Source organism: Lacerta agilis, chromosome 12 (assembly GCF_009819535.1).
Source record: "Lacerta agilis isolate rLacAgi1 chromosome 12, rLacAgi1.pri, whole genome shotgun sequence".
Taxonomy (NCBI): Eukaryota; Metazoa; Chordata; class Lepidosauria; order Squamata; family Lacertidae; genus Lacerta; species Lacerta agilis.
In genome coordinates this window covers 50,828,041-50,840,518 of record NC_046323.1, presented here as the reverse complement: position 1 = coordinate 50,840,518, position 12,478 = coordinate 50,828,041, and the positions used below count along the sequence as shown (strand labels likewise).

General features: G+C 43.3%; 1 protein-coding gene across 1 annotated transcript in view; it reads left to right on the top strand.

Annotated features, from left to right (window-relative positions):
• The window catches only part of OBSCN (obscurin, cytoskeletal calmodulin and titin-interacting RhoGEF), a 216,747-nt gene that overhangs the window by 4,126 nt on the left and 200,143 nt on the right, over window positions 1-12,478 (top strand). The window contains exon 2 of the mRNA XM_033166000.1: window positions 7,297-8,443. Coding sequence (XP_033021891.1) covers window positions 7,306-8,443 — 1,138 coding nt within the window. The 5' untranslated portion in view covers window positions 7,297-7,305. The remainder of the gene's footprint in view (window positions 1-7,296; window positions 8,444-12,478) is intronic.

The window sequence follows — 12,478 nt, the reverse complement described above, 5'->3', positions numbered from 1 at the left end:
GTCTGAACTGTTGGTGACTGACCAGGAATGAGACCTTGGGTTTGTAATGAATAGCTTTATGAAGATGTCGGTCTAGTGTGCAGGAGCTATGAAAAATGCAAATTCCTTGGGAGAGATAATTACAAAAAAGGATTGAACACAAAACTGCCAATATCATTATGTCATCATACAAATTGATGGTGCACACTTGGAATACTGTGTACAGTTCTGTCCACCTCACCCTCCAAAAAGGACATTATAGAGCTGGAAATGGTTCAGAAAACCGCAAACCCAAATGATCAAGAGGTTGGAGCAACTCTGCTAAGAGGAAAGCTTGGTTTTTTTTTTAGTTTAGAGAAAAGGCAAATAAGGGGTGACATGATAGAAGTGGATAAAATTGTGTATTTTGTGGAAATAGTAGATAATAATTAAACAAAAAAGGACTTCTTCATGCAGAAGACAGTTAATCTGTGGGTATTTGCTCCTACAAGGAGTAGTGAGGGCTAGCAACTTAGATGATTTTTTTTTTAAAGGAGAAGGCTGCTTGCTTCTAGACATGATTATTGCTCCTTGACACGATAGTTGTGTTCTATCTCCACTGTTGGAGTCGGTATGCTTCTGTATACAAGTTGTGCAAAATCACAAGTGAGGAAAGTGCTGTTGAACCCAGGACCTGCTTGAAGGTTTCCCATGGGCATCTGGTTGGCCACTGTGAAAACAGGGTGCGGGCCTATTTCATAAAATTATTCACCGCTTGATTGCAAAAAAACCTCAAAGCGTTTTACAAATTAATAAAGCAAAATCTATTGATGCACATAGAGACCTATAGGCTCAGCTAACTAGCCAGGCTAGAGGCCTTGTGCCTATTGTTTCTTTGTGGTGCCTTACGAAGAGTCGGACACGACTGAACAAAAATCTTACACTAGGAGCAACTTTACTCCCAAGGTTGTAAACGCATTGCTAAGTGTCTACAATTTGAAAAGGAGATGTGCTCTGCTCAAATGTCCTAACCCACTCAGGGAGTTATTTGTTCGCTCGCTCAATGAATAGGTAATGAAGGAAAGACCATACATGGTATAATTCAGTGTTTTTCAACCTTTTTTGGGCAAAGGCACACTTGTTTCATGAAAAAAATCACGAGGCACACCACCATTAGAAAATGTTAACAAAATTAACTCTGTGCCTATATTGACTATATATAAAGTAATTCTCTTGAATTTTTCAATTTTTCCCACGGCACACCAGGCAACATCTCGCGGCACACTAGTGTGCCGCGGAACAGTGGTTGAAAAACACTGGTATAATTAGTATTGTGTTGTAACTTTAGATTGGAGGAAATTTATGCATATGTATTGTTTTAATAGTGTTAAGTAGTGGGTGGACACAGCAGACAACACAGTGATTTCTAAGCAGCTCTTGTTTATTCTCAGGCTGGAACAGAAATGAGCTGAAGGCCTCAGCAGCCTGCTTATATAGAACTCAGCTACAAAGCAACAGTAACAACTTTCTGTAGTTACCCAATCCCTGAACGTCACTTTTCAATCCTTCATTTGCATATGCGGACCTGAGTGAAAACTGCAGCAGAATGAACTATATACACACCCCCTAGTGGCCTAGGGTGAGAACTTCAATACATAACAAATAGATAACAGCTATCTGTGTATATTAAGGAGGCACCACCATTTGGGGGTTTTGCTCAGCTTTTGGAGAGTGATTCCACTGTGCCATTATTGCTAGCAATAAACACCCTTTGTTTTCCCTCAAACGTTGATTTTTGCAACACTATGTCCTTACGTTCACACTGTGGGTTCACAATAAAGCTTAGTTTGTTTTAAATGTGGTTTACTGTGCAAACTGGGCCGTAATCCAGCAACTCCGAATAACACCACATTACCCTCATGTAGGGCCTGAATTTCTGAGAGAATGATGCTGACTCAAATCTTCCTAGAAGTTCTGGTTTTTGTGACGGCAACACTAAACCACTAATGGCAGCAAGTGACCTGTACTGCATATTTCCTCCATGTTTTATCTTTGTGTCAGAAGTGGAACTATAGGCAGCTGTATGCTGGCAAATGTTTGATGAATTGTATTTTACCTGTGAAAAAAATTATATATATACTGTAGGCAACTGCCAGCCTTCTGAGGGCAGGTATTTTGAACAACATTTTCTGGAGTCGCCCCTAACAACCTTGCCCTTTGAAAAAGCATTATCCAGTGCTTTCAGATGCTGAGTGTGAAATTAGCTTATTGATCCCAGGTGCTAGATCAGTTTGTAGTTTTTGAAAACCAATTTCTGAGGTAACTTTCTCTCACCGAGCCCCCTCCTATCCCACCATGGCAGAAGAAGGCAGCTGCCCTCTTCAACGGAAGCTTTTATGGGCCTCAAATTTGTGTGGGGTGTGGTGGGGGGCCTCAAATTTGTGGTGGGGGGCCATGATTAGAAAAGGGACAGTGATACCTTGGTTTGCATACGTCTCGATTTGCATATGTTTTGGATTACAAACACGTCAAACCCAGAAGTGCGTTTCCCGGTTTGCAGCCTTTTTTGGACTACAACCCATTTTATTTATTTTTTTATTACGAACAAATCCAAATTATGAGGCCCCATTGTCGAAAGCGCACCTTGGTTTACAACCTGTTTTGGTTTACAAACGGACCTCCGGAATGGATTATGGTTGTAAACCAAGGTACAACTGTACTGCTTTTTGAATTACACAAGATTACAAACAAGCCGTGTGAGGTGAGGGGGGGAAATTTCCACACAGTCACCTCATGCCAGTGTGGGGTAAGAGTTACTGTGTTGGGGCTACGGCCTTGGGAGGCCATGGTTCGAATTCACCGCTCAGCCATGAAGCGATCTTGGGCCTGCCACTGCGTCTCAGCCTAACCGACCTCTCAGGGTGGTTGTAAGGATAAAAATGGGGAGGGGAAGAACCACGGACACAAAATGAGCTCCGTGTGTGGAGGGGTGGGGGGAAGGGTGGTAAATAATAAAATAAAATAAAATAAAATAGATAGATAGAAATAAAAATAGCAGCTGGAAGGACTTTTCACATTAAAATTTATTTGCGGATTTTTAGTTGGGAAAAATGGTTAGAAAGGGGATGGGATACAGGTTTATAATATTGTGCAAGGTGTGGAGATAAAGAAGGATGAGAATTTCTCCCTCATGATACTAGTGAAACTGACTTGCCAGGAATTTCAGGTGAGACAAAAGTGAAATCTTCAAGATGCACATGATTTGTTTATGAAATATTCTGCTACAACACACAGTGCTGACCGCCGACTCAGGCCACATCCAGACTTCCTTTTGTGCTGTGCTTTCAGGGGTGGGCTTTGGTAATATTTTATAATACGGCGCCCTGTGTGAGGCCAAAATTTGCCACCCCAAAAGGGATCTTCTCAGTTATGGATTTTCTCAATTTTGCACCCCTTTGGCTCGGCGACCTGTGCAAGAGAACAGCCTGGACCGTCCCAAATCAGGCGCTGGTTCTTTCCAGGCCCAGAAGTGCACTTTAAAGCTCTGTCTCCAATGTGTTTGTTTGTTTGCTTGCTTGCTTGTTTTGCCCTGGTACTTTCCCCACGAAAACCTGTGTTTTGTTGCTGAAAAGGCGCAAACAGCAGTCCGTGGAAAACCCAATCCAAGAAAAACCCAGCTTTTCCCTACTAAAGCACCAGGACAAAACAGAAAAACAGCCACAATGAGAAAACCACACTTGGACATGAAGTCCAGACCTTTTCCTAGAAACATGGCAACAAAAGGAAGCCTGGATGAGCCCTTAGTTGGCTTTTCAAATCCAGGTACTCTCAGGGGCTTCTAGTGGTGATTTATTTATTTAAAAATATTAAAAAAAAAATCATTGCTAGTAGCTGCTGAAAACTAGAGATGCAAAATTTCTGGAAATTTTGAAGCTCGGAAAACCCCCTGTTTCCCCCCGTTTTTTTTCAGGGGGAAACGGAAATTTTCAGAAAAATTGAAAAAAATGCTACATTAGCACTTCTTTTTTCTTTTCCAGATTGAAAGTCATTCTGTTACTTTAGAAACATAAACTATAACTATGGACAATTTTAATGGGCATAAAATTATCACGACTAGCATATTAAAAATATAGTGTATCCAAACAATTACCCGGTATTACAAACAGAATTTACTTTAAAAATAATATTTATTTGTAACAAATGGAACAACAATCTCCTGAACTGTTTACTAGTTTATGTGGGGGGGGGGGAACTCCACAAAACAATTTTTAAAAATTCAGAAGTAACAATTATTCATATTTCCTCTCCACAGTATTTAAAAAAACATTCTCATAAAAAGAAGTGAAGAAGGAAGTGGGAATTTCATGAATGGGCATGAAATTTAATCAGAATCATTTTCTGAGCTGTAATTAAGTATATACTTTCAGGCCCTTTTTGTTGCTCTCTATTTTCTTCCAGTGCTTTGAGGCCTAGTGAAGAGGAACAGAACCAATGCATACCACACACATGCAAAAACAAAACTGAAACCTTTTTCTTTTCTGGTGACAACAGCACCTCCTAAAGGAGGAAAAGTATCTTGTTCTTGCATTGGAGAGTTCAGTTTGTAACTTAGGTCTTGCTTGTCCTCACAGAAATTAGAATAATTTGATATACCATACATATTTTTTAGAAATGATTTATAAAATATTTGAACCCCTTATCTTAAAATATTTTATTCATCATGTTAAAATAAAACATTCCACAATCTATTTTTTATTTTTCCATTTTTTCCATTTTTTTGGAAAAAAACAAAAAAGGCTTCAGAAATAAAATGGAAAAAATTGGTTTTTTCGAATTTTTCTGGGGTTTTCTGGGGTTTTTCCGGGCCTTCACATCTCTACTGATAACCACTCAAGTGACCAGGATATGGGGGTATCCTAGACTTGAGTTGTTATGGAACATGCAAATTAATACAAGAATCTTGAACATGGCATGGTAACTAATGTATGATGGCTGTATTCAAACTCCAGTTTCAGGAAAAGTATGCCTCTGAGCACCAGTTTCTGGGGGACACCAGAAAGAGAGGACCACGGTTCTCATGTCTTGCTTGTGAGGTTTTGGCCACTGTGGGAAACACCATGCTGAACTAGATGGACTTATGGCCTGATCCAGTAGGGGTCCTCTGTACGTTTTTCAGTTGCTAAGAATTTAACCATCTTTCGGAAATACAAAAGCTAGTACAGTGGTACTTCAACTTATGAAATTAATCCGTTCCGAAGGCGCGCTTGTAAGTCGAAATCTTCGTAAGTTGAAGGCACCATCTCGGAACAGGAAAAAAAATCGAAGTCGAAAATAGCGTGTTCAAATTTTCGTAAGTTGAGGTATCGTGCCGCCGCTTTCCCTTCGCAAGTCGGAAATTTCGGAAGCGGCGGCCATTTTTTCGCTTCTGGAGGTCATTCGGAAGTCGAAAAATACGGAAGTCGAGTCGCTCGTAAGTCGAGGTACCACTGTAGTTGGGTTTTGCGTCTCCAGCACAAGATAGTCTAAATAAAGGCATCGTTTCACATTGTGATTCATGAACAGATATAACTGGGTTGAAATGATGAATGGATTTTCAGTAACATCATCAAAGACACATATTTGGACCCAATGATATCAGTTTCCCACTGAGTTAATCAGCTGGTGCAAACTCCTAATTTGGAAGGGTTAGTCAGACTTTTTGGGTACTTGCTTTATAGTCTATTTTTGGTGGTATGATGACTTGTCTCAGTCTTCTTGAGAGCTGTGGATATAAGTGGTGTTTGTGCTTGTGCTTTTTCAGTGTGGGGATGAGGCTTTATACTGCAACTTTTAGTGGACCTGGTTGGGAAAACACAAAGAGCTGAATATATGAAGCACTGTGGTGTCCACCGGATGTTTTCAACCATAACTCCCATCAGCCTCAGCTAGGGATGGGCAGATTTTGGCAGTTTCTAATTTTTCCATTCTTAAGTTCACCACATTTCTGCATCAATTTGCAATTATTATTATTTTTGAATTCGTCATGAATATTCACCAACATTTTAGTTCAAATTTTGCCTAATATACACATTTTTATATGCAGTTTCCCCTAGTATAATGCATTTTTGTATGTTATTTTCACAAATAGGCACACTCCCACATTGTTGTACGCATCATTTGGTTGGAGAAGTGCACTACAAAATTCAGAGATGTGAATACCCAAGAAGAACTGTGTTTTGGTTCAAGAAGTTTCAAGAAGTATGAATTTGGGATGTTCATATTAAAAAGTGAACTGAACCAAAATCCTCTCGCCTTTCTAGCCCCTGTCAGCATGGCCAGTGGTCAGGGATGTGTTACAGTCCACAGCACTTGGAGGACACCCCATTGGCTACCCTGCTTTAAGAGATCACCAGCCGATGGTCTGTAGGCAACACTTGAGCCAATCTTGTCTGGGCAGCCTCTGGACTGGTCATAACAGGACTGGTCATAACATATTCTGACCTTGCAATGTCTTATCCTTCAATTTTAATTTCAGTGGTCAATTCCCAACTGTATTAACAAAAAGTTATTTAAAAACTGATTTACCCAAAAAGAAATCCAGAGCATGCCTCCACTTGCTTCTTCTTCTTCTTCTTCTTCTTCTTCTTCTTCTTCTTCTTCTTTACTTATACCCTGCCCATCTGCCTAGGTTGCCCCAGCCACTCTGGGCAGCTTCCAACAGATTATAAAAAAAACCATAACGAAACATCACACATTAAAAACTTCCCGATAGAGCTTTCTTCAGATGTCTTTGGAAAGTCATATAATTATTTATCTCTGTGATTTCTGATGGGAGGGCATTCCACAGGGTGGGTGTTGAGGAGGCCCTCTGCCAAGTTCACTGTATTCACTTCTTGCAGTGAGGGAACTGCCAGAACGCCCTTGGAGCTGAACACTGTGGGTGGAAATGCTCCTTCAGGTATACCTTATATGAGATTGATTAATCTTTCCTATTTCCAATTGTGGTGAAATGGTCATTAGCTTGGAGAGGGTAAATGTTTTAGCATCCAACTGTATCTGTATCTGTATATCCTCCGCAAGTGAATGAAGTTTTGTAATTCTGCTTAGATTCTTGACAGATTGGCTTTGAATGTGTTCAGGTTTAACCGCCTGAAGCAATCAGGTGAGGATTCTCTGTAATGAGAGACCAACTTGAAGCTCAGACGCTGTGTTGCTTCAAAGCTGGAAACTTTATGGTCCAGAAATTCAGGCTTTTTGTGGCTGCTGTCAGATACTTCAGTGCTATGGAGTGTTAAAAGAAAAAGAAAACCCTGGCATTGCTCTTACAGTTGCTTCCCCCCCTCTTTTTTTTCTTTCCAGGCCATCAAGATGGATTTCAGCTCTTACAGTGGAGTCCCGAGGTTCCTGACCAGGCCTAAGGCCTTTGTGGTATCCATGGGGAAAGATGCCACGCTCAGTTGCCAGATCATTGGAAATCCCATCCCGCTGGTGAGCTGGGAGAAGGATAAACTTCCTATCCAGACAGGGGGAAGATTTAAAATGGTGGAAGATGGCGATCTATATCGTTTAACCATTTATGACTTGAGTCTGGATGACAGTGGTCAATATATCTGCAGGGCCAAGAACTCAATTGGGGAAGCTTTTGCCGCAGTTAGCATCAAAGTTGGGGAGCAGACCACTGTGACAGAATCGGCACCTTATTTCATCCAGAAGCCCACTTCTATCCGAGTCATCATGGGAGAAGACGCCATGTTCAAATGCATTGTCCAGGGTAGCCCACCCCTTTCGGTGAACTGGGAGAAAGACGGGAGGCACCTGGGCGGGCGGTCAGAGTCCAACCGCATCCAGATTGAGACCCAGGGGGAGAAAAATGCCCTCAAGATCCAAAGCACTCGGTTGGTGGACAGCGGGACGTACACTTGCCGTGCAGAGAACCCCCTCGGGGCCACCAGTGCAGCAGCTGCACTGGTGGTGGACACACCAGATTCTTACAGCCCAGGTGGCACAAGGCACACTATAGACACCGGCAGCAGCAAGACCTCCCCATTGCTCTCACACTTGCAAAAAAGGCGAGAAGAAATAAGAAAGACAGACTTAACCACTGCCGACTCCCTGATCTCCACGGCATACACCTCCATGGAAGGGCGGTCGAAACTCGGCCTGAGCCTCTCCCTTGACTACGAGAGGGCCGCCAGCTTGACAGCAAAGAGCTTCCGGGGCGATGGTGGTTCTTACTACGGGGTGACGACACGTACTTTCACCGTCACAGAGGGGAAACACGCCAAGATGAGCTGCTACGTGACGGGAGAACCCAAGCCAGAGATTGTTTGGAAGAAGGATGGCGAAGTCATCCTCGAAGGACGGAGGCACATCATCTATGAGGATGAGCAGGAGAATTTTGTGCTGAAGATCCTCTTCTGCAAGCAGGTTGACAACGGTCTCTACACATGTACGGCTTCCAACCTGGCAGGGCAAACATACAGCTCTGTGCTGGTCACAGTCAAAGGTGAGTAGCTGTATTTCACAATGGTTTGGGCTAATGGCATGTCCCATTTCCATTTGGGGTAAATTATTGCTGCAGTATGGACCAAGTCTGATTCACTGCCAGATTCAGGCAGTAATGCTTTCGAATACCAGTTGCTGGAAACTGCAGGAGTTGCTCTTGTGCACAGGTCTTAGATTTGCCAAGGCACTGTTTGTTCATGTAGTTCACTTTTGTCTGCACTGTCTGTTAGGACCCTTCCAGGATCTCAGCAGATTCTTTCCTACCAAAATTGTAACTGAAGATGCCAGAGAACCCGAGGTCCTCTGCATGTAAAGCTTCTGCTCTGATGCTGAGTTATGGTACATTTGGCTGCCCCAAGTAATCCCAAATTTGCACCCCAGAATCCCTGGTAATGTTGCAGAAGGTTCTAGGGCAGGATTGCTCAATCTCGGCCCTCCAGGTGTTTTTGGCCTACAACTCCCATGATGCCTAGCTAGCAGGACCAGTGGTCAGGGATGATGGGAATTGTAGTTTCAAAACATCTGGAGGGCTGAGGTTGAGGAAGCCTGTTTTAGGGTCACATGCTTCTTCATGGGTGCTTCTTCACCACAGCAACCACTTGGTTTGCTTCTGAAGTCAGACTGGTCCCAAACCTGGGATTTTTGCCTTAACTTTCAGTTCATAGTTGGTTTCCTTTCCAGAGCCACCTGGAGCTATTTGTTCTTTAGCACTTTCCGTAGCACAAGTATGGGAAGCTACTTAATACCGAGTCAGGCCACTTGTCCCCTTAGCTCAGTATTGTCTACACTGACTGGCAGTGGCTCTCTAGGGTTTTGGGCAGGGGAATCTTACCTGGTCCTACCTGGAGATGCTGGGAATTGAAGCTGGGACTTTCTGCATGCAAAGCGGATGATCTACCACTGAGCTACAACCCTTGTCAAAGTGTGTGTGTTTTCAGTTTCTGGACTGCACAGGTTTATTGTGTTGGGGTGGTGGAAGAGGTTGGTCTGGTGAATGAATGGTCTTGCCTTGTAGTGGTGGAACAAGATTGACTTCTGGCCTCCTCTGATGAGCAAGTCCATTGCCTTCTAAAGCCACCTTAGAATTGAGAGCGGGCATGACTTAATAAGGTCTTCAGACGTCTATCAATGGGACGTTCCAGCAGTGAAGTGATTTTACTGCTCATCTGCAAAGATTAAAGCAATAGGGTGCTCAAGGATCAAGGCACACAGTCTCTGTGGGTTTGCTTCTCTGAGAGCTGGCAAGCGAATGCGTGATACTTAAATCCAGCCTGTCCATGTCCATCAGGTATTGGGCAGGCAGTGACAGAAGGGCTGCAATGGTTTGGCAGCTGTTTGGCAGCCTGTGAGCCACGAGCCGCAGGGCCTCCCTCGCCTTTCATGGCAACAGGTGTCCCCAAGCACAAACACAGCCCCAAAGGGCAGCACCACTTGAAGCCATCCCCTCACTAAGTGCACTCAGCAGCGGGCCTGAGCTGAAAAACAGTACAGGAGGCCTCAACTTTCTTATGCTTCACCTCAGAAAACACATCTATGGCAGATCCTCCAGGGTCCTCTGACAAGGACAGTGTGTCCTGTGGTCACATCCACAACATGCACCCAAAAGAATAATTGGAACTATAGTTTCTATCCCTCACAGAGCTATAATTCCCAGAACCCTTAACAACCTACGATTCCCAGGATTTTTTTTTCGTGGTGGAAACCAGGTGTTTCAAATGCATGGCTGTGGATTGTCAGCAGGAACTGGTTGAGGGACCCAATCTGGATTTGGAGAATGTTTCAGATCAGAGCCCCACAGCTTCCTTTTTTCTTAGAAGTAAAATGATCCAGTTTAAGCACACACTTTTTTTAAAGTCTGCACAATGTCATGTGTAGTTTGCTCCTAAGAGATCCAGAGAGCTGAGTTGTCTGGGGCGCCCCACTTTTAGCAAGGATGCCTGTGGCAAATTAGCCGTGGGGCAGTGTGCATGCTTTGCGTCTTATTGTCGAGCGTTTTCCATTTGCAGTTGAAGAGTCTTGGGTAGCCAGGATGGGGAAGACTGCTGACTTTGGAGGGGTGTTGCCAGTCAGAGGACTGAACTGCAGGGATCCTTTGCGTCATTCCACATAAAGGAACGCCTGGGAACATAAAAAGCTGTCTTATATTGAGTCAGAGCATCACCACATCTAGCTCAGTATTGCCTACACTGACTGGCAGCACCTCTCCAGGGTTTCAGACAGGGGAGATTCCCAGCCCTATCTGCAGTGGACTGAACCTGGGACCTTTGCATGCGATGCAGATACTTTGCCACTTAAGGCTCATCAAGATTTCCTGTAGCACCGTGGTTTCCAGACACAGGTCCTAGATTTAAAGCCCCATGTCCAAGCATGTGTTTGTTTTTGGTCCTGGTGCTCTCTCTGGGAAAACCATATTTTACTGCTGAATTGGAGCAAATGGCAATCTGCAGAAAACTCAACTGCCATTTGCTGTGATTCAGCAATAAAACGCAGCTTTTCTCGGGGAAAGGGCCGAGACGAAAACAAAACAAATCACTCAGACACAGGGTTTTAAATCCTAGACCTGTGCCTAGGAGTGTGGCACAAAAGGAAGCCTGGATGAGCCCTGAGCTACAGTGCTTCTGTATATCCTAGGAACCCCTGAGTTTGGTATGCCCTTTAAAATATTGTAGTACCCCAAAAAGCATGATAGTTTAATGAAAACCACTAACCCACAACACACAAGTACTGTATAGGTCTACAAGGGATTGCGGCATGTCCCTTCACCACTGTTGCCGACCTTAAATATTTCCCCATATCTGAAAGTAGCTTTCAAAAGTCTCAGCAAAAATAGGGATATTAATGGCAGAAGAAGGCCGTACGCTGGAAAGGTTGGGGTGTTTCCGCGGGCAACAAAGTTTCCCTTCGGGTGAGTGAGATAAAATATCCTGCCTTTCATTTAGGGTAGATCTCAGCAGCTGTGAGAATGTGCAGTAAAGGGTTGACAGGACTGGCGTAACGAGCGTGGTTATTTTAGCAAAGATGAGAATGTGAAGCTCAAGTATGATAGCCATGTTCAAATATATAAAAGGATGTCATATAGAGGAGGGTGAAAGGTTGTTTTCTGCTGCTCCAGAGAAGCAGACACGGGGCAATGGATTCAAACTACAAGAAAGAAGATTCCACCTAAACATTAGGAAGAACTTCCTGACAGTAAGAGCTGTCCGACAGTGGAATTTGCTGCCAAGGAGTGTGGTGGAGTCTCCTTCTTTGGAGGTCTTTAAGCGGAGGCTTGACAGCCATCTGTCAGGAATGCTTTGATGGTGTTTCCTGCTTGGCAGGGGGTTGGACTGGATGGCCCTTGTGGTCTCTTCCAACTCTATGATTCTATGATTCTAAGTCAAAAACAGTGGACATGTAACCTGGTTTCATCTTGCACAGCTTAGAAATCTGGAAAAAGTGTTTGCATAGGTTGTGAGGCTACCACAAACTGGAAAAATGGGGAAGGTGCCCGTTTCAAATGCTGAAAATGTGTTCCAGTAGCTTACAGAACTCCAAGTAGTTTTAAAACATGTAATGTTTTGATGCCATTCCTTTAAATCAAACTCTCAGCTACTTTGGAAATGGAGAAGGTAGTGAGCTGTGAAATCACAGGTGGACTGTAAGTTAAACGAATAGAGATTGAAGGAATAATTGATTTGATCACATTGATTTGCTCAGATGGGGATAATCAAATGTAGTGATTTGATCATCACTAGCACTGCCATTTTATCTGTATGCCGCCTTTCCATAATTAAAACTATTCTCATGCCACCCAAGTCTGCTGTTGGGGGAAACATGATACCTTTCTTCTCCTCAATTGCACCAGTGCTTTGCCCAGTTTATAAAGCACTACAAACAGGGCAAGAACTCAGTTCTCCATTTCATCCACCAGATTTTCACAAATATGATGTGGTTTCTGGCAACCTGGAAGATTTTCCCTATCGTTTATAATCCAAAGATTAGTTTATGACCCACCACCCATTTAAAGAGTGCAACAACACTCAATAGCATTCCTCAC